Raw genomic sequence first — 23,379 nt, 5'->3', positions numbered from 1 at the left:
CTGTGCGGAGTTTGCACATTCTCCCCATGTCTGCCTGGGTTTCCTCTGGGTGCTCCGGTTTCCTCCCACAGTTCAAAGATGTGCAAGTTGGTGGATTGGGCATGCTAAATTGCTCCTTAGTGTCCCAAGATGTGTAAATTATAGGGATTAGTGGGGTAAATACATGGAGTTATGGGGATGGGGCCTGGGTGGGATACTCTGTTGGAAAGTCAGTGTAGACCCGATGGGCCAAATGACTTCCTTCTGCACTGCAGGGATTCTATAATGTATCCAATGTATATTCTTTTTAATGATAACAGCCCAATCACTTCAAAAATATACAAGAATTTGTATTTATAGTGCTTTTAACATAACAAAATCTATCAAGATACTTCACAGGAATGCTATCAAGCATTATTTCAAAATGAGTCATGTAAGGCAATAATTAGGATTGAAGACCTAAAGCTTGGTCAAAGAGGTAGATTTTTAAGGAGTATCTTAAAGGGGAGAAAAAGGGAGGTGAGGCAGAGAGCGCTCCAAAGGTCAGAGCTGAGACAACTGAAGGCAAAGCAACTAATGGTGGAAAAATTTAAACCAGACATGCTCAATAGATCAGAATTAGACCGTGTCTGCGTGGATTTCCTTTGGGTGCTCTGGTTTTTTCCCACAGTCCAAAGATGTGCGGGTTAGGTTGATTGGCCATGCTAAATTGCCCCTTAGTGTCAGGGGATTAGCAGGGAAAATGCGTGGGGTTACGGGGATAGGGTCTGGGTGGGATTATTGTCAGTGCAAGCTCGATGGGCCGAATGACCTCCTTCTACACTGTAGGGATTCTATGATTCCAAAATGGGGAGGGTTGTGGAGTCAAAGGAGATTACAGAGTTGGAAACAGTGAGACCATGGAGGGATTTGAAAACAAGGTTGAGGATTTCAAAATCAAGGCATCACTTGGTCAGGACTCACTGCAAGTCAGCTAGCGTGAGAGTGACAGATGAAATTGATTTCTTGTGAGTAAGGGAAGCAGAGTTTTTGCTCAGCTCAAGCTTACTGAGGGTAGAATGTGGGAGTCCAACCTGAAGGCAGTGGAATAGAGGTAACACTGAGGCATGGATGAGTGTTCCATCAGCAGACAAACGGAGTCAGAGGCAGAGGAATGTTACAATAGGAGGAAACCGGTGGTATTAGTGATGGCCTGGAAGGTCATCTCAGAGTCAGAAAATGACTCCTCGGTTGTGAATGCTCTAGCTCAGCTCAGTCATTTGCTGAGGAGAGGGATGGAGTTGGCAGTAGGAAATAGAGCTGGTGATGGGAGCAGAGGGCTGGGTGGGTGGGGAGATTGTGATGATAACAATGGCTTCAGTTTCCCAATATTTCATCAGAACACATTTCTGTTCACCCAGTACTGGATGTGAGACAGGCAGTGTGATAATTTTGCAACAGTGAGGAGTCAAGCACAGTGGTGAGATAGAGCTGGGTATCAGTGCACATGTTCATGAAGAGGGAACTACATGTATTATCTCCAAATTTGCAGATGACGGATGGGAGGGTGAGCTGTCAACGTGATGCAGAGATACTTCAGTGTGATCTGGACAGGCTGACTATTATTTTGTATTTTTGTTTATTTTGCCGTCGCAAGTAGGCTCATATTATCACTGCAATGAAGTTACTATGAAAATCCCCTCGTCGCCACACTCCGGCACCTATTTGAGTACACTGAGGGGGAATTTAGCATGGCCAATGTACATTGGCATGGCCAATGTACCAAACCAGCACATCTTATGGACTGTGGGAGGAAACCGGAGCACCCGGAGGGCACTCACAAGTGGCCATATGCGTGGCAGATGCAGTATAATGTGGATAAATGTGAGGTTATCCACTACAGTAGCAAAAATAGGAAGGCAAATTATTTTTTGAATGGGTGTAAATTGAGAGAGGTGGGTACGCAGCGAGGCTTTGGCGCCCTCGTGCATCAGTCGCTGAAAGTAATCATGCAGGTACAGCGGCAGTAAAGAAGGCAAATGGTATGCTGGCCTTCATAGCGAGAGAATTTGAGTATAGGAATAGGGATGTTTTACTGCAATAAAACAGGGCTTGATGAAGCCACAGTATTGCGTGCAGTTGTGGTGTCTTTATCTGAGGAAGGATGTCCTTGCGATAGACGGAGCGCAGCAAAGGTTTACCAGGCTGATTGCTGGGATGGCAGGTCTGTCATATGAGGAGGGACTAAGTCAGTTGGGATTATATTCATCGGAGCTTAGAAGAGTGAGAGGGGATCTCATAGAAACTTATAAAATTCTAACAGGGTTAGACAGGGTAGATTCTGAAAGAATGTTACTTAAGGTGGGGGAGTCTAGAACTAGAGGTCATAGTTTGAGGATAAGGGGGAAACCTTTTCGAACTGAGGTGAGGAGAAATGTCTTCACCCAGAGAGTGGTGAATGTGTGGAATTCACTACCACAGAATGTAGTTGAGGCCAAAATATCTGATTTCAAGAAGAAATTGGATATATCTCTAGGGACTAAAGTGATCAAGGGGTATGGGGGGAAGGCAGGATCAGGGGATATTTATTTTGATGATCAACCATGATCAATGGGACGGCACGGTGCCACAGTGGTTAACATTGCTGCCTCACAGCGCCAGGAATCTGGGTTTGATTTCCGGTTTGGGTCACTGTCTGTGTGGAGTTTGCACGTTCTCTGTGTCTGTGTGGGTTTCCTCTGGGTGCTCCAGTTTCCTCCCACAGTCCAAGGATGTGCAGGTTAGGTGGATTGGCCATGCTAAAACTGCCCCTTAGTGTCAAGGGGACTAGCGAGGGTAAATACATGGGGTTACGGGAATAGAGCCTGGGTGGGATTGTGGTCGGTGCAGACTCGATAGGCTGAATGGCCTCCTTCTGCACTGTAGGATTCTATGAAAATGAATGGCAGGGCAGACTCGAAGGTCCGAATGGTGTACTCCTGTTTCTATTTCCAATGTTCCTATGTCTCTAAGACATTGTAATGAACCTTGTTGTGTTGCTCATTTCAAGACTTCTGAAAAATATTCACAGAAATATGCAGCATTTAAAATAAAGCATTACATGATGGTTTTGGGAATCATTTGAAAGGGTTTCTTACTCGAATGTGAAAAATATATGCACAGATATGTCAATGTAATTTGCCAATTTGCACCCATCAAAACTATGCTGATAGTGGCACAGTGTGGGAGATGATGGCCCTCATTTATTGTTTCAACAACCAAGTCCGACAGATAAAATTAATTGCCAACAAAATTATCGTACTCACACAGCACGTTGGACTTGGTGAGCGTTACTGAGCTATTGTTGGAATTAATGTTGCCTGCACTAAGAATATTAATTTACACAGCTAAGAATAATGGGACTAAAGCTAGAAAGACAGATAAGATAATGTCAGAACAGAGTAGGGGTTCTCACTAAATTACAGCACACTTCTGCGGGATGTGGCCTGCTCAATTTGTATCAGCTTTGCAAGATAAGGTGCTACACTCCTCTCCTTCCCAGCTGATAAACTTCTCAAATCACTCGGCTAATCGCATGTTGTGACAACGATGGTTACAGATACGGGACAAATGATCTCGCACTGATCACCGTATCTAAGACAACAGCGAGCAATCAAAGGTTAACAAAAGTGAGTGACAATCGAGGATTCTTACGGAACAAAGAAAATAGCAGACAACATTTCAAAGAGCGCAAATTATCAGATTACTGAAATATAATCACATGTTGTCATAAGGCTTAAATATTTGGAATGAACACAATGCTGGCCTAAAACCTATGGCAAAGCACCATTTTTATTGCACAATGCCCAATTGGATTTAATAAAGCTGTCAAACAGACGGACGGATTTGACAGAACTGTTCTTGTTAATCACTGATTTTATTGTTAAGAATTTTACCCACCACTGACTCACAATGCTTAAAAATGTTCATTATGAAGCGATGCAGAAAATGAACATTGGGAAAATTGTTTTCATATAGCGGAAGCCCAGTAGAGGAACTTGTGCTGATTGGGGTGAAAAAGGGTTACAATTACTTTATTTATGTTGTGGACTTAGTTTGTTTTTTTGCCAGAAGTTTACTCTCGAGTTGCAGAAAGTGGAAACCTGGCCCTTACTGTAAGCATTCATACATTCCTTTTTAAGAGTTAGATAGATAATCATAGAATCCATACAGTGCAGAAGGAGGCCATTCAGCCCATCGGGCCTGCTCCGACACCAATCCCACCCAGGCCCTATCCCTGCTTAGTTACCCTGCTGACCCCTCTAACCTATCACATCCTAGGACATTAAGGGCTAATTTAGCATGTCCAATCAACCTAACCTGCACACCTTTCGGACTGTGGGAGGAAACCAGAGCACCCGGGAGAAACCCACGCAAACACAGGGAGAATGCGCAAACTCCATACATATTAAAGATTAGAATTTATACAGAGCATTTAAATGTTTATGGGGCATAAAATAGTTTCCAAATGCTAAAATGGTGACTACAAGGGATTCAGTTTAATATTGTATAAAGTCCTGAACTCTCACAGATTTGCAAATGCATTTCATCATGCCTGGATTATATTTAATCAAAAGTGGTTTTAAGTTTCCTATTTCACTCAAGACATAAAAGCAGCTTTGTAATGAAGCGTTAGAGTAGGGAAGATGAACTCCAATTCATTCAGTACTGACTTCCAGTTCAAATTTAAGATCTATGTATTTGTTGCATAATTCAACCGCTAAAAATGACATACTGTATTGATTTCAAACAAGATATCCCCAGCGTTTCATTAATAAAAAACTAACCTGCCCTGTGATATTAGGTAATAATGGGGAAAAAATGGCCAGTTCCACAGGAGAAAAAAAGCTTTCATATTTTGTTCAAAGGGCAGAGAGATTTTAACAGTGGCCACATTCATCTTTAGGATATGAGGAAATGGAGATTGAGATGTGTGAAATGTTTACGGCCATGATGTCTTGTTACATTGGAAATAGAAAAATGTGCTGATCCAGCCAACTATCATCAAGCGATAGGTTAAAGAAAAGAATTTTGAGCAGTGGCTAGTTAAAGTCTGGAATATGCTACTTGAGAGAGAGTAGTGGAGGCAGGTTCAATCAAAGCACTCAAAAGGCAATTAGACTGTTATCCAAAAACAAAGAATGTGCAAGATTACTGAGAGAATGGCACTAGGCTCATTCAGAGAGCCGGCGCAGACACGATGGGCCAAATGGCCTCCTTCTGTGCTGTAAAAGTTCTATGAATTAGAAACCTATTAGTCGCACTTTGATATAGAGTGGCAGAATGGATAATCAGGAGTAAACCTCAGGCTTACCCGTAGAAATCTTTTAAATAAAGGCAAATGTTGATTCAAAAAGGGGAAATCCCAACCTAACCAACCTCAACTTTTATGAAGACTATAAGATTGTAGGGGCAGGAGAAGGCCATTTGGCCCATTGAGTCTGCTCCGCCATTCAATTATATCATGACTGATCCGATATGTTAATTCTCAATTCCACTTTCCTGCCTTATAAGGGAAGTGACATTGCAAGGTGGCTGGGGAAAGCCTTGTGGCATGGCATGCCTAGACTTCTGAAAAGTTCTTTCAGCCAAGTTTTACAGAGGGTTGTAAGCATAAAGCAATTCAATTTCCATGGAGAAATGCAGATTCGTGATAAATAGAGGCTAAATAGCGGGTAGGTCTTAACATAAATAGTGTTGGGCCCTTTTTGTGACTTGCATTCAGAAGCTCATTGCAAATCAGTCCAGTTTGTCAATCAGTTCTAGTTCGTGCGAAATTGCTCAAGCTTTGAAGGTACTATGAAAGAGGAGGCAAGAGGCTGCTGCCTAATACTAGAAAAGAATAATGCATGATATAGATTTCCGAGTATGGTGGAGTGGGAGAAAACCCAGGACGTGTTTATGTTATGTGCGTAGGAATGTGATAGGCTCCTTTTCTCTGGATAAGCTAAGATGAGACAAATAGCTCATTTTTGAACCACATTAAAACCCTGTGATCTAGTAATCGGTCATTTTTCCCTTCATTTCTTTTTGCAGCAAGGTTTTTTTTTGCTTTTTTCCAATTTTGCCCAAATACCAAGGCCTTTGAGGCCAACTGCAACACTCAGAGGAGTTAGCGCAGCACGTCTTAGAATCCCTACAGTGCAGAAGGAGGCCATTTGGCACATCAAGCCTGCACCGACCACAATCCCACCCAGACCCTATCCCCGTAATCCCACATATCTACCCTGCTAGTCCCCCCTGACACTAAGGGGCAATTTAGCATGGCCAATCAACCTAAGCCGCACATCTTTGGACTGTGGGAGGAAACCGGAGCACCCGGAGGAAACCCACGCAGACATGGGGAGAATGTGCAAACTCCACACAAACGGTGACCCAAGGCTGGAATCGAACCCAGGTCCCTGGCACTGTGGGGCAGCAGTGCTAACCACTGTGCCACCATGTCGGTGAAATAGGTGGAAAGGCAACTTGCCAGAGGGATACAAACAGTTTACAAAGAGTTATTGATAGGCTAAGTAAGTGGGCAGCAAGTTGGCAAATGCAGTAAAATGTGGGAAATGTGAAATCGTTCATTTTGGAAGAGAGAATAATATAACGGTATTATTTAAATGGAGAAAAACCTCAGAAAGCGGCAACACAAGGGACTTGGGAACACTTGTACATGAAACACAGAATGCTAGCACACATGTGCAACAGGTAATCAGGAAGGCTAATGGAATGTTGGCTCTTATTTCAAGGGGGTTGGAATTTAAGAGTAGGGACATTTTGCTGCAACTATACAAAGTCCTGGTGAGACCACATCTGGAGTAATGGGAGCAGTAATGGTCCCCTTATTTAACGAAATATACCATTTAATTATATCCCAAGAATGAGAGGTGATCTCATTGAAACATAGAGGATTCTTAAGGGGCTTGACAGGGTCAATGTTGAGAGGATGTTTCCCCTCATGTGAGAGCCGAGGACTAGAGGGCATAGTTTCAGAATAAAGGGGCACCAATTTAAGACTGAGATGAGGAGGAATTGCTTCTCTGAAAAGGTAGTGAGCCTTTGGAACTCTTTGCCACAGAGAGCTGTGGGAGCAGAGGCCTTGTGTGTGTTTAAGGCTGAGATAGATAGATTCTAGATCAGCAAGGGAATCAAGGGTTACATTAACACTGCAATGAATTGGTGAGGCCCAGGAAAGGAGCCTGGGAAAGGAATGTCAGCGATTCAGAGTCCAAAGACCAATCCCACCTCCCAGAAGCACCTGCTAAGTGTGTGGTTGAAAATGCGGCTCTAAGATTGGGTTCATCAGCTACTCAAGGGCCCTCAGAACCTGGAAAGGGCAGAAAAGTGGATGGGAGGAGTGTCGCATCAGCTATGATCCCATTAAATGGCGGGGCAGGCTCGAGAGGCCAAGCAGCTTATTCCTGTTCTTATTTCTTATGGTCTTAGGCTGAACCGTCTCTGGATAAATCTCCTGAGCTATCAATCGCTTTAACTTTTAACCAAAAGAGAAAATGCTGGAAAATCTCAGCAGGTCAGGCAGCATCTGTAAGGAGAAAAAAGAGCTGAGGTTTTGAGTCCAGGTGACACTTTGTCTAGGCTAGCTTTAACTTTTAAAATATGTGGTTATTTAGGGAAAATGCTTTTATTTCTAAAGTATTCCCTCTTCACTTTCTTAATCTCTAGGTTTTGGGGACAATTTGAAAAAGCTAAATAAGCTAATTAAAATTAGTGTAAATCAAATGTGATGTGCTGCTATCTCTGGATGAAAAATGAGCTAGTAAGGTGAAGTTCACTCAACCTAATGGGAACTCGGATAAGAATTGTGATCTGTAAGTTATAAATCAGGCTTAGATTTATTGGGCCAAGCCATAATGATTGTTGGAGTTTGATGGGAGTGTTTCCCAGAGCTGTATGGAACAAGGTTTTAGAAATTGTATGCCAATTTTATGTTTGCAATAAGATTTATGAACAGAGATGAGAAAAGACCAACCATAGGTCACCCTATCCATTATACAGGGCGCTTCATGCACTACCCTGCCAACCCCTACTTATGCTAACTCGTGTGAGGAAACAAACCACTTATGGCCACCTTTGTGAAATTTCTCAGTGATGTCCCAAGGCTGCAAAATCCTGGCTTTTTCAGGAAGGCTGGTTGGCTGAAAGCGTTTCAACATGATGATATCTCCCTCTTAAAACACCACAACCAAAATCTATAATTTTAAGTTTATTTATTAGTGTCACAAGTAGCTTACATTAACACTGCAATTAAGCTGTGAAAATCCCCTAGTCGCCACACTCCAGCGCCTGTTTGGGTACACTGAGGGAGAATTTAGCACGGCCAATGCACCTAACCAGCACGTCTTTCAGACTGTAGGAGGAGACCGGAGCACCCGGGTGAAACCCACGCAGACACGGGGAGAACATGCAGATTCCACAGACAGTGACCCAAGCCAGGAACTGGACCCGAGTCTCTAGCGCTGTGAGGCAGCAGTGCTAACCACTGTGCCACCGTGCTCTTCATCTGTAGCTTGGGATTGATGGAGTTGTTCTTGACCTGACTTTATTCTATCTTCTTCTTTGGGGATCACTCGCTAACACCTAAGAAACTTAGTGTTACTGGTCATGGGTTCTGAGGGTCCTTGCGTAGCTGATGAACCCAATCTTAGAGCTGCATTTTTAACCACACACTTAGCAGGTGTTTCTGGGAGGTGGGATTGGTCTTTGGACTCTGAATCGCTGACATTCCTTTCCCAGGCTCCTTTCCTGGGCCTCACCAATTCATTGCAGTGTTAATGTAAGTCTACTTGTGACTAATAAATAAATAAACTTTAGTTCCTACATAAATACATGGGCGGCACGGTAGCACAGTGGTTAGCACTGCTGCTTCACAGCTCCAGGGACCTGGGTTCGATTCCCGGCTTGGGTCACTGTCTGTGTGGAGTTTGCACATTCTCTGTGTGGGTTTCCTCTGGGTGCTCCGGTTTCCTCACACAGTCCAAAGATGTGCGGGTTAGGTTGATTGGCCATGCTAAAATTGCCCCTTAGTGTCCTAAGATGCGTAGGTTAGAGGGATCAGCGGGTAAATGTTTAGGGATATGGGGGTAGAGCCTGGGTGGGATTGTGGTCGGTGCAGACTCGATGGGCCAGATGGCCTCTTTCTGCACTGTAGGGTTTCTATGATTCTATGAAATAAACGAATAAATCGTAATCACTTGTTTAAATCTCTTACTGCATTTCATATGTGTGTAAACTGCTTTCTTGTTAGCTTATAAGTCTATCGTAAAGTCTTTTAACTCAATGCTGATAGTTCTGTCAGAGTCTTAATGTATAATGGTTTAAAAATCTTTACTAACCTATTCGGATTTCTCCACTTACATCTACTTAGTTGCTTTATTTTTATTCATTCATGGGACATGGGCGTTGCTGGCTGGCCAGCATTTATTGCCTTTCCATAGTCGCCCTTGAACTGAGTAGCTTGCCAGGTCATTTCAGAAGGCATTTGAGAGTCAACCACATTGCTGTGGCTCTTGAGTCACATATAGGCCAGACCAGGTGAGTACAGCAGATTTCCTTCCTTGAAAGGCATTAGTGAACCATCAGTAATTGCCGTCAGGTGGCCCCAAAGAACTGTGTCCCTTCAATCAGAAAGTTCCTCTTCTGAGCGAGGGTCTCCCAGGCGTTGACATCTATGTTGCATTTCTTGAGGTGAGCTTTTTTTTTATAGAAACCCTACAGTACAGAAAGAGGCCATTCGGCCCATCGAGTCTGCACCGACTACAATCCCACCCAGGCCCTACCCCCATATCCCTACATATTTTACCCACTAATCACTCTAACCTACACATCTCAGGACACTAAGGGGCAATTTAAGCATGGCCAATCAACCTAACCCGCACATCTTTTGTTGGAATGTGGGAGGAAACCGGAGCACCCGGAGGAAACCCACGCAGACACGAGGAGAATGTGCAAACTCCACACAGACAGTGACCCGAGCCGGGAATCGAACCCAGGTCCCTGGAGCTGTGAAGCAGCAGTGCTAACCACTGTGCCACCGTGCCGCCCCTTGGAGGTGTTTTTGAAGCACTTCCTTTGTCCTCCTCTTGTTCGGGAACCTTCCTTGAGCTGGGCAAAGATTTGCTGAGGTAGTCGCGACTCTGACATCCTAAGCACACTACTTATACTCTGCATGTTTTTCAGCCTCCATGCTTGGTATCATCTTGCTTCGAGATTGTTTCATTCCTTCTCTCCGACTCTTTTCAGTTTTGCTGCTGCCCTGCACTGTGCACCCCAGCTCATTACCAAAATGTCTCCATTAAATTAAATGAATCTAGTCCTCAGAGACTGATTATTCAGTGAACAAAAAGGGAAAAAGAAAGTCTCATGTTAGTCATTGACAATATTCATGTAGCCGACTCTTCCATCATTATTTGGGGAGGCGATGGCCTAGTAGTTATCAGTAGACTATTAATCCAGAAACTCAGTTAATGTTCTGGGGACCCGGGTTCGGATCCCACCACAGCAGTTGGTGGAATTTGAATTCAATGAAAAAAATATCTGGAATTAAGAATCTACTGATGACCATGAAACCATTGTCAATTGTCGGATAAACCCGTCTGGTTCACTAATGCCCTTTAGGGAAGGAATTCAGACCAGACTACTTACCTGCTCTGGCCTACATGTGACTCCAGAGCCACAGCAATGTGGTTGACTCTCAACTGCCCTCTGAAATGGCCTGGCATGCTACTCAGTTCAAGAGTGACTATGGAAAGGCAATAAATGCTGGCCAGCCAGCAACGCCCATGTCCCATGAATGAATAAAAATAAAGCAACTAAGTAGATGTAAGTGGAGAAATCCGAATAGGTTAGTAAAGATTTTTAAACCTTAAGACTGACAGAACTACCAGCATTGAGTTAAAAGACTTTACGACAGACATATAAGCTAACAAGAAAGCAGTTTACACACATATGAAATGCAGTAAGAGATTTAAACAAGTGATTACGATTTATTAGTTGATTTATGTATAAACGTGTTTATTTATTCGTCACAAGTAGGCTTACATTAACACTGCAATGAAGTTGCTGTGAAAATCCTCTAGTCGCCATACTTCAGCGCCTGTTCGTGTACACTGAGTAAGAACTTAGCGTGGCCAATGGGCCTAAATAGCACGTCTTTCAGACTGTGGGAGGAAACCCACGCAGACATGTGGGGAACGTGCAAACTCCACACAGACAGTGACCGAAGCCGGGAATCAAACCCTGGTCCCTGGCGCTGTGAGGCAGCAGTGCTAACCACTGTGCCACCCTTTAAAAACACATATGCTGATATTTTGAATGTATTGTTGTATTTGTAAGAATCATTGTTCACTTTAGCCAGAGGCAGATTTCTGCAAAGCATCATGGTAAAGGGCATTAGGACAAAGCCATATTGTAAGGGAATATTGAAATCTTGGAAATATGCAAGTTTTATCAGCAGAGTTTTTAAGGTTAAGAACATTCAGAATAGTTAACCAAACTTCATGAATAGTATTTATTCACTGTCCAGATAATATGGATGCATGCCCAGACATGGAATCATGAGTTAATCTGGTTTGGCATTGACCTGTAGGGGAACTTATGGGAATGTTCACGTTAAAATGTGTGGCTAGCGTCTGGTTACTAGGGGATACAGAATGTTGGGTTAGCAAAAATGGGAAGATACGTCCGGATTTTATAGGCAATACCATTATGCCAGAAAGTAAGATGCAATTGGATGGAGTATATGACAGGGATTATTTTGATGTATGTACATTAAAGATGATTGATTCAAAACTAATGAAAGCCGGGTGTATCTGATAAGAAAATGTATAATTGATCTATCTTGAACTATAGACGTCAGAACTTATTGGAGATCCCTGGCTGCGCTATGCTGGAGGGGTCTAGGATGCTTCGATAATTCCTCCGAGTGGCCACTGGTCAAAATAAATGTTACTTCTTTAAACTGAGACACTGGCTTTGTGAGTCTTGTATCGTCTGAAATTCCTGATGGTAACCGGCTACCTCGAAAACCCCACCAACAGCAGAACAACTGCAGTTCTTACCTGTCGTGGAGGATGTGGTTCCTGGTAGCTGGGCAGGATCTTAAGGATGACACTTCCACTGGCATTCTGCAGCATTTCCTGCAGGACCTTTGGATCATTTCCAACCTCTTTTCCATTCACCTCTTTGATAATGTCGCCCACATGAAGCAGACCCTGCTGGTCGATCATGCCTCCATGGAGAATCCTGGCAATCACAAGCTCACTGTTTTCAACCCTGAACGTCACTCCCTGGAAAGGACAATTATTGCTCGTTATTAACATGGCAACCACTTGTTCCAGAACAACCGCTTTTTTAGTTACGATTTTGTTGAGGTTAGAATGGTAATTCAATTAGACAATGCAACATCTGAAACTCAGAGTCACACCACAGCATCAAACATGATTATTTTTCTCAGCTACATTCAATGGAGAAAGTTGACACCATATGCTGTTCAATTTTGATGATCCCATTGTACTTCTTAGCATTTAACTTGTCCAAGGAGACTTTACAGCTTGGCTATCTAACAGGAAGCAGAGAGTTGGAATAAATGGGTGCTTTTCCGGTTGGCAGTTGGTGACTAGTGGCGTGCCGCAGGGATCGGTGCTGGGGCCTCAACTGTTTACCATATACATAGATGATCTGGAGGAGGGGACCGAGTGTAGGGTAACAAAGTTTGTGGATGACACAAAGATGAGTGGGAAAGCGAATTGCGTGGAGGATGCAGAAAGTCTGCAGAGAGATTTGGATAGGCTAAGTGAGTGGGCGAGGATTTGGCAGATGGAGTATAACGTTGACAAGTGTGAGGTTATCCACTTTGGATGGAATAATAGTAAAATGTACTATTATTTAAATGGTGAAAAATCACAACATGCTACTGTGCAGAGGGACCTGGGGGTCCTTGTGCATGAATCGCAAAAAGTCAGTTTGCAGGTGCAGCAGGTGATCAAGAAGGCAAATGGAATGTTGGCCTTTATCGCGAAGGGGATGGAGTATAAAAGCAGGGAGGTCTTGCTGCAATTGTACAGGGTACTGGTGAGGCCGCACCTAGAGTACTGTGTGCAATTTTGGTCCCCTTATTTGCGGAAGGATATATTGGCCTTGGAGGGAGTACAGAGAAGGTTCACCAGGTTGATACCGGAGATGAGGGGGTTAGCTTATGAGGAGAGATTGAGTAGATTGGGCCTGTACTCATTGGAGTTTAGAAGGCTGAGGGGAGATCTTATAGAGACATATAAGATAATGAAGGGGCTAGACAGGGTAGAGGCAGAGAGATTCTTTCCACTTAGAAAGGAAACAAGAGCTAGAGTTCACAGCCTCAAAATAAGGGGGAGTCAGTTTAGAACAGAGTTGAGGAGGAATTTCTTCTCTCAGGGGGTAGTGAATCTCTGGAATTAGCTGCCCATTGAAGCAGTGGAGGCTACCTCGTTAAATATGTTTAAGTCACAGGTAGATAGATTTCTGATCAATAAGGGAATTAAGAGTTATGGGGAGCGGGCGGGTAAGTGGAACTAAACCACTATCAGATCAGCCATGATCTTATTGAATGGCGGGGCAGGCTCGAGGGGCTAGATGGCCGACTCCTGCTCCTATTTCTTATGTTCTTATGTTTACAGCTTCAACTGACAGAATCTCTACAGTGCAGAAGGAGGCCATTCAGCCCATCAAACCTGCACTAACAACAACCTATTCAGGCCCTATCCCCATAACCCCACTCTAAGGGACCCTGATACTAAGGGACAATTTAGCATGACCTATCAACTTAACCTGCACATCTTTGGAGCGTGGGAGGAAACCGGAGCACCCGGAGGAAACCCACACAGACACAGGGAGAACATGCAGACTCTGCACAGTCACCCGAAGTCGGAATTGAACCCTGGTCCCTGGTGATGTGAGGCAGCAGTGCTAACCACTGTGCCACAGTACTACCCTGGTTGGAAACTGGCTAGAATTTCTGCTCCACAAATGGGCTGTGTAAGAAAGGTAGCACAATAATCATGGCAGACCTTAAGCAGCATATAGACTGCGTAAATCAGCCTTGCAGAGGTGGCTGGGAAAATGCATTCATTAAGTGTACTCAAGACGATTTCTTCAAGAAATCCAAAGATGTGCAGGTTGGGTGGATTGGGCATGGTAAATGCACAGGATTACGGGAGTAGGGCAGAGGGGAGGGTCCAGGTGGGATACTATTTCAGAGAGTCAGTGCAGACTTGATGGGCCAAATGGCCTCTTTCTGTACTGTAGGGATTCTATGGTTCTACGGTTCTAAGTACGTTCTGGAGCCAAACAGGGAGCAGGCAATTCTAGGACTGGTAATTTGCAATGAGACAGGATTAATTAATAATCTCACAGTCAAGGATTCTCTCGGTGAAAGTGATCATAGCATGATAGAATTTCACATTCAGTTTGGAGGCGAGAAGTATGGGTCTAAGAATAGTGCTTTCAACTTAAACATAATTAATTAATTAATTATAAGGGTATGAAGACAGAGTTGGCTGAAGTGACTCACACTGTAGGTTAAAAGGTAGGACAGCAGAGGTGCAGTGGTAGACTTTTAAGGAGATATTTAATAATCCCCAAAGGTTTATCCCAGTGGGAAGGGAAGATTCTAAGAGAAGGATGCAGCAATTGTCGCTAAATGAACAAGTTAAGGATTGTATTAAACTGGAAGAAACACTTTCAAAGCTGCAAAGATTGGTGATCAGTCAAAAGATTGTACAGATTTTAGGAACCAGCAAAGAATGACTCAAATAATAATAAAGTGGGAGAAAGTAGATAATGAGAGAAAGCTAGCTAGTAATACAGAAACAAATAGCCAGAGTTCTACAAGGCAGACAAGAAAGTGGTAGTGCTATTGTCGCTGGACGAGCAATCCAGAGACCTAGGGTAATGCTCTGGGGACCCAGGTTTGAATCCCACCATACCAGATGGAATTAAAAGTCTAATGCTGACCATGAAACAATTGTCGTAAAAACCTATCTGGTTCACTAATGCCTTTTAGTGAAGAAAATCTGCCGTCCTTTCCTGGTCTGACCTACATGTGACTCCAGACCCACAGCAATGGTTGATTTTTAACTGCTCTCTGAAATGGCCTAGCAAACCATTCAGTTCAAAGGCAATTAGGGATGGGTAATGAATGTTGGCGCAGTCAGTGATGCCCATGTCCCACAAAATGAATTCAAAAAACATTGAGACCACAATCAGATCAGCCATGACCTTATCAAATGGCGGAGAGGCTCAAAGGACCAAATGGCCTTCTCCAGTCTTATGTTCCTAAATGCAATGCCATTCTCCAAGTATTTTATTTTCCCAATCAACATAATATTTCAAAAGAACTGGGTTTTTTTGTCCCACAAATACTGGTGCCTTTGTTAATCGAGTAATACTCATAGTCTTCCATGAGAATCCACTTGGGCAATGCTAGAATGTATGTTGCAGAACATGGATGTGTCGCCCAGCCAGTACTCTTGATGTTGAGTGTTTCTGGGGCTATTCCAAGTTCCCCTCTTTACTTGGGACAGTATCCCTAACAATGTAAAAGTACATGGAGCAAGGAGAAGGAAAGAAAAATGAGGAAGAATGAGAATGGGATATATTTGAGGCAGCCGCACGTGAACAAGGAAAGAGACAGGCAGGTAGTTGAGAGCATATTAGTAACTGTCAGCTGGTTGGTTTATGGAGAGAGGGTCAGTGAATGTACTGCAGCACTGTCAATGAGTTCAAGCAGCAGCATGCAAGATTCATAAGAACATTAAGAACTAGGAGCAGGAGTAGGCCATCTGGCCTCTCGAGCCTGTCCTGCCATTCAATAAGATCATGGCTGATCTTTTCGTGGACTCAGCTCCACTTACCCGCCCGCTCACCAATAACCCTTAATTTCTTTACTGCTCAAAAATTTATCTATCCTTGCCTTAAAAACATTCAATGAGGTCGCCTCAACTGCTTCACTGGGCATAGAATTCCACAGATTCACAACCCTTTGGGCGAAGAAACTCCTCCTCAACTCAGTCCTAAATATGCTCCACCTTATTTTGAGGTCATGCCCCCTAGTTCTAGTTTCACCCTACAGTGGAAACAACCTCTCAGCTTCGATCTTATCTATTCCCTTCATAACCTTATATGTTTCTATAAGATCTCCCCTCATTCTTCTGAATTCCAATGAGTATAGTCCCAGTCTACTCAGTCTCTCCTCATAAGCCAACCCTCTAAACTCCGGAATCAACCTAGTGAATCTCCTCTGCACCCGTTCCAGTGCCAGTATATCCTTTCTCAAGAGACCAAAACTGTACACAGTACTCCACCTTATACACTGTATAAGGTGCCTTACCAGCACCTTATACAGCTGCAACATAACGTCCCTGTTTTTAAACTCCATCCCTCAAGCAATGAAGGACAAAATTCCATTTGCCTTCTTAATTACCTGCTGCACCTAGAAACATAGAAACCCTACAGTGCAGAAGGAGGCCATTCGGCCCATCGAGTCTGCACCAACCACAATCCCACCCAGGCCCTACCCCCACATATTTACCCGCTAATCCCTCTAACCTACGCATCTCAGGACTCTAAGGGGCAATTTTTAACCTGGCCAATCAACCTAACCTGCACATCTTTGGACTGTGGGAGGAAACCGGAGCACCCGGAGGAAACCCACGCAGACACGAGGAGAATGTGCAAACTCCACACAGACAGTGACCCGAGCCGGGAATCGAACCCGGGACCCTGGAGCTGTGAAGCAGCAGTGCTAACCACTGTGCTACCGTGCCGCCCCACCTGCAAACCAACTTTTTGTGATTCATGTTCAAGGACACCCAGGTCCCCCTTCATAGCAGCATGCTGCAATTTTTTTACCATTTAAATAATAGTCCAGAACTGCCAAGGTAAACCGCCATTGTAAACCATTTGTATGTAATTTAATCTTACAAAGCTCACCTTGTGGGGAAAAATCTGCACAAAGTTATCATTATTCCTCAGAATAATGAACATTCATTTTCTGGATTTCTACATTTCCCAGAACCTTTCTCAGTCCCTTCATTAATTATTGAAGCATCTAAATTAAAACTAACTGGAACACTATTTTTTGAAGGATTACTTCCCAGTCACATAAGTGGCTGCAATTCTCTTCCTCGAGTGCCAATCTGTGGAAATTTCCAGAAAATCAATAAAGATAGAAATTTTACAGTAATAGATTCGAACTCTGAACGTGGAAATTTCAATGTCAATCAAAACGTCACAGAACTGGAACCCTAGCTTCACAGAAAAGAAGGTTAAACCAAGCATCATCTTTTGAACAACACGTTAGACATTAGGTGGCACATTGGCACAGTGGTTAGCACTGTTGCCTCACAGTGCCAGAGTCCTGGGTTCAATTCCAGCCTCGGGTGGCTGCGAGTTTGTACGTTCTCCCAGTGTCTACGTGGGTTTCCTCCGGGTGCTCTGGTTTTCTCCCGCAGTTCAAAAATGCGTGTGTTAGGTTGATTGGCCATGCTAAATCGCCACTTAGGGCCCGATTCTCCCATCGTGGCACGCACATTTTTTGGCGTGTCAGGTTGGGAGATATGCGTGTCAGCCATTTTGTGGGATTCGCGCATGCGTTCCCGACGTATGTGCGTTTATCACAGCTGGAGGGCAGGCGGATTCGAGGCCATGCTGGAAACCGGCGGGAAGACAGGTAAGTCATTTTAATCTATTTTTCATGTAATGTAAATATCATTATCGGGCCCAGGACTGAATTCTCCAGGCCCGATAGCATCTCCCACCCCGCCAGGAGTACTTCACTCTGGCGGGGTTTAGAGTAGTTCCCGACATTTGGGAAACGAGCAGGAGATCTCGCCAGAGTGAACGGGGAGCAATTGGGGCCCCCAGGGGGTCAGGCGATGGGCGGGGTGGTGCTCCCTGGGCATGGCCACCCTGGCAGTGTCAGCCTGTACCTCCTGGCACTGCCCAAGGGGCAAAGTGACCATGCCCAGGGGGCAAAGTGGCACTGCCCACCAGGCATTGGGCAGTGTCAAGGGGGTGGGCCTAGGGGGAGAGGCCAAGTGAGTGAGGCCTATGGGACGGAGCCTATTGTGGGCAGGGCCTACGGGCGACCGCTGGGGGTTGGGGGTCCCGCTGCCACTCTGCAGATAGGATCGGTCGGGGCTGGAGGGAGGTCACGATCGGGGTGGGCTGAGATGGGGGGGGGCGGTCTGCCGGGGAGGAGGTTCCGTCTCCCGATGGTGGCGGGGGGGGTGGTGGCGGCGGCGTCAGTGGGGGTGTGGGAGGGGGGATCATCACTGCTGGGGGGGGGGGTGGCTGGCTGGAGATTGCGGTGCTCCGGGACGGGATGTGGGGGTAGGGAGTGGGTGGGGGTTGGCCCAGGAATGCTTGCACGGGCAGCGACCGGGCTGTGGGGGTGTAGCGAAGGGCAGCACTGCGGGGGTCCCGGGCTGGCCAGCGATCGGGAGACTGACAGTTTGGGGCCACTGCGCATGCGCAGCGTTCCGGAACTGTCAGACTCCGGCGTGAATAGGCCCCGCCCCTGAGCTTTTAATGATATTCACGATTCTGACCTCTGCATTGCACAGAGTGTGGAAGATTCGAGTCTGAACTCCCACTGAAAAAACAATCGTGAATTACACCATTTTTCCCGCCAATTCAGCATTTAGAATTTATTTGGGAGAATCGCCCCCTTAGTGTCGGGGGAGATTAGCAGGGTAAATACATGGGATTATGGGGATAGAACCTAGTGGGATTGCTGTTGGTGCAGGCTCGATTGGCCAAATGGCCTCCTTCTGCGCTGTAGGGATTCTATTCAATTTCTTCCTGTATAATATTGTTCAATTTGATAATCCCAGTGCACCTATTGCATGTTATTAGCATTTAACTTGTCCCAGGAGACTTTACAGGTTCATGTGACAGTATCTCCATTCCTTATCGCATCTATCACGAGACTATCCAGAAAATCAGTGTTTTGTGAATATTAGCTAACAGAACCAATAGGCTACTGTACATCCTGAAACTCGTGTCATTCATTAGATTTTGAAGTAAAATGCCTGCAGGATTGTATTAACCGTGACCCAACTTTACAATTCAATATTTGTTTTAGTTAAATTCGCCAATGACCACCTGTATGCACAATTCTATGAATGCACGACATACAAAATAGATAGGGGTTGAAAAGATTATTTTTTTGAGCAGTGGAACAGGTTTGTATAATCCTCACTTGCATTCTTTCATTTTCTTTTTATGCCATTATTCATCTTTTGTTCACTTCTTCATTTCCATTTCCTGGTTTATGTTCAACCATTTTCTTCCTCATTCTTTTCTTCCACAGTACCTGGGTTTTAATGGTATCTGACGTGATGGTGGTTGAAGGATCGATATTGGCCAGGAAAATGGAGGGAAAATCACTGGTCTTCTTTGAGTAGTATCACGGGATCTTTTACACGCAGCGTATAATAGCTATGGAGACAACCTATGGTGGCACAGTGGTTAACATTGCTGCCTCAGAGCACCAGGGATCCCGGGTTCGATTCCCAGCTTGGATCACTGTCCGAGTTGGAATTTGCACCTTCTCCCCGTGTCTGCGTGGGTTTCCTCCGGGTGCTCCAGTTTCCTCCAAATGACGTGCTGGTTAGGTGCATTGGCCATGCTAAATTCTCCCTCAGTGTACCCGAACAGGCGCCGGAGTGTGGCGACTAGGGGATTTTCACAGTAACTTCATTGCAGTGTTAATGTAAGCCTACTTGTGACTAATAATAAATAAACTTCAAAACTTTAAAAAATAAACCTCCGGGGGACGCTTAAAAGAGCTCTTGGTCAGAAAACTCCGACCTTGCCCATGGCTGGGATTCTCCGGTCCCGCTGCAGTGAACAGAGTTTTGGCTGAGCGCCAATTTTGTATGTCGCGTATTCATAGAATTGTACTTACAGGTGGTCATTGGCGAATTTAATGCAAAAGAAAATTGAATTGTAAAGTTGGGTCACGGTTAATACTATCCTGCAGTCATTTTACTTCAAAATCTAATGAATGACACGAGTTTCAGGGTGTACAATAGCGTATTGGTTCTGTTAGCTAATATTCACAAAGAATTGATTTTCTGGATAGTACGAGATCGGAGAATCCCACCCTTTGTTTTTTGGATTTTTTCCATGGTTTTGCATTGTAAATGTGCATCACTGTTCATTATCTTGAAGGGACTTCCTTTCAAAATCTAATTAATGGAAAAAGTTTCAATACATGAAAATAGCATCTCAGTCCAGTTGGCTAATATTCACACAAAAGAATGATTTTCTGGATGTTCTAGTGACAAATATTATAAACAGAGAATCGGGCACTTTAATGGAATTGGGGATAAGCCTTTAGTAGTCTAACATTTTGTCCAAAAGATGAGGATTAACCATGAGGCTTAACCCTTCTATTCAAATGTCTATAGGGTTGAGGTTGGGGATTCAGTCCTGTGATTTTGGGATTAACATTGAGACTTTCACAGTTTTAATCTACTGCTGCATAAAGTCCTATCTTTTTAATTCTTAATGCTGGTTGTTGTGTAGAATTAGTGATATACAATATATGACAGAGTATTTCATGTCTGCTAAACAGGATAGCAATTATTAGGAAAATTGTATATTCTAGTCAGTTGAACTATCGGTCAGACAAACTATGCTTTCCTGCCACATGAAATAAGGCTTCACTGAGGTTTAATTGTTTGCGTTTCACCAGGGAAAGGATAACTTTATCGTGAATTTCCTTTCCTGCCACCTCTTAGCATTTACTTTAACATGTTACCTCTTAACATTCACGCCTATTTAGGGCCATTCTGTCAGCCTCTCGTACTAATAATCAACAGAACCAATGCTGATGTTCACTGTTGCAGTGGGTTAGATAGCACAGAGTCTCCTTTGCTATTTGACATACCACCACCATTGTGAAAAGTTTGCGAGAAAATAAGTAACTCTCCAGAACTGACTGGGATTTTTTTTGTTTTATTCACTTATGGGATGTGGGTGTCACTGGCTAGGCCAGCATTTATTGCCCGTCTTTAGTTGCCCTTGAGAAGGAAGTGGCAAGTTGCCTTTTTAAACTGCTCTGTCTTTGATTAGCATAAATCAAGATCAGCGATGTCTCGCTGCATTTATACAGGTGAGGCCACACCTGGAATCTTGTGTGTAGTTTTGGTCTCCTTTTCTGAGGAAAAGATTCTTGCCTTTGAGGGAATGCAGAGGTTTGCCAGACTGATTCCTGGGATGGCGGGACTGACGTATGAGGAGAGATTGAGTTGGTTAGGATTCTATTTGCTAGAAATCAGAAGAATACAGCAGGATGTAGATAGGCTGGAAAATTGGGCAGAGAAATGGCAGATGGAATTTAATCCGGACAAATGCGAAGTGGTGCATTTTGGTCGATCCAATTCAGGTGGGAGCTATAAAATAAATGGCAGAGCTATCAGGAGCATAGACACACACAGAGATCTGGGAGTACAGGTCCACAGATCCTTAAAAGTGGCAGCATAGGTGGAAAAGGTGGTGAAGAAAGCTTATGGCATGCTTGACTTCATCGGATGGGGCATCAAGTATAAAAGTTGGCAAATTATATTACAGTTGTATAAACCATCGATTAGGCCACATTTGGAATATTGTGTCCAATTCTAGCCACCACACTACGAGAAGAACATGGAGACTTTGGAGAGAGTACAGAAAAGGTTTACCAGGATGTTGCCTGGTATGGAGGGTATTAGCTATGAGGAGAGATTGAATAAACTGGGATTGTTCTCCTTGGAAAGAGGGAGGCTGAGGGGCGACCTGATAGAAGTTTATAAAATTATGAGAGGTATCGATAGGGTGAACAGTTGGAAGCTTTTTCCCAGAAATGACAATTAAAAGAGGGAACAAGTTCAAAGTAAGGGAGGAAAGGCTCAGTGGAGATGTGCAGGGAAAGTTTTTTACACAGAGGGTGATGGGGGCCTGGAATGCACTGCCAAGTGAGGTGGTTGAGGCAGTTAGCCACATTTAAGACTTATCTTGATAGGCACATGAACAAACCGGGAATAGAGGGATATAAGCGGTTGGTCTAGATAGGTAAATGTGATTGGCGCAGGCTTGGAGGGCCGAAGGGCCTGTTCCTGTGCTGTACTGCTTTTTGTACTGTGCCCACCCGAGTCCAACCCCGGCATTGCTACATCATGGCTAACATTCCATAACTCTGAGATAATTTTTTGGAGTAATTCTTCACACATTGAACATTAATGATAATTATTTTCTGTGTCAACTGCATCAAGGCCCACATTTATCCTTCTGAAGTTCATCATTCATAAGCAGTTTCCTGTACCACCCTGTATCATGTTGCAATATCCCACGAGCTTTGCACATTAAAGCCCGAAGACAAATAAACAGCGCGTTAATGATGAAGTGTGTGGTTTCATTTAATATACTGTAAGCCAGATCTGTCTGGAGTACTGTCGACAGGATTGGTCTCCTTATATGAGGAAGGATGCAAATGCATTGGAAGCAGTTCAGAGAAGGTTGACTAGGTTAATACCTGGATTGGGCAAGTTGTTCTTATAAGATAAAGTTGGACAGGTTAGGCTTTTATCTGATGGAGTTCAGAAAAGTAAGAGGTGACTTGATTGAAACATAGAATATCCTGAGGGGTCTTGACAGGGTCGGTGTAGAGAGGATGTCTTCTCTTGTGAGAGAACCCAGTACTAGGGGTCACTAAGAAGTCGCCTATGTAGGACAGAGATGAAGACAATATTTTTCTCCCAGAGGGTTGTGGGCCTTTGAAACTCTCTTCCTCAAGAGGCAGTGGAAGCAGAGTCTTTGAATATTTTTAAGGCAGACGTAGATTCTTGTTAATCAAGGAAATGAAAGGTTATCGGGGGTAAGCAGGAGTTGAGGTTATAATCAGATCAGCCATGACCTCCTTGAATGGTGGAGCAGTTTCGAAGGGCTGAGTGGTCTACACCTGCTCCTAATTTGTATGTCCATATAAAGGCCTGATACAGGATTAGTGGCAGTGATCAAATATCATAATATAGATCATGGATGCATCACCCTATCCTGAGCATTTAAATCCTTGGACTTCCTTAATGCCTTGTTGTCCACTGCCTGGGTCTTAAGTATAATACCAACATGACTTGCATTCATGTAATCCTTTTAAAAATATGTGGTCTTGAGAATGGAGTAGATGTGAGTTCAGAAGCTTGGCTCAGGGTCTAATCGGATGTCAAGGTTGCAAATGGCCTGGTTCAACCTCAAACATTGACCAGGGAGACGCAAGGGAATCACAAGCTTGGGAATGGAGTTGGCGGCAGCAACGTGACACGAAAGCAAAATCCTGCTCGAAAACGTGAATAAAAATGG

At 44.1% G+C, this 23,379-nt stretch overlaps 1 protein-coding gene across 4 annotated transcripts in view; it reads right to left on the bottom strand.

Moving 5' to 3' along the window:
• Nucleotides 1-23,379, bottom strand: part of LOC144500649 (MAGUK p55 subfamily member 2-like) — a 645,619-nt gene that overhangs the window by 64,050 nt on the left and 558,190 nt on the right. For all 4 annotated transcript variants that reach the window (XM_078223925.1, XM_078223924.1, XM_078223928.1 and 1 more), the window contains one exon: nucleotides 12,063-12,290. In XM_078223925.1, coding sequence (XP_078080051.1) covers nucleotides 12,063-12,290 — 228 coding nt within the window. The remainder of the gene's footprint in view (nucleotides 1-12,062; nucleotides 12,291-23,379) is intronic.

Source organism: Mustelus asterias, chromosome 11 (genome assembly GCF_964213995.1).
Source record: "Mustelus asterias chromosome 11, sMusAst1.hap1.1, whole genome shotgun sequence".
NCBI lineage: Eukaryota > Metazoa > Chordata > Chondrichthyes > Carcharhiniformes > Triakidae > Mustelus > Mustelus asterias.
Note: the sequence above shows the minus strand (reverse complement) of the source record. Positions and strands in the feature narration are given on the sequence as shown.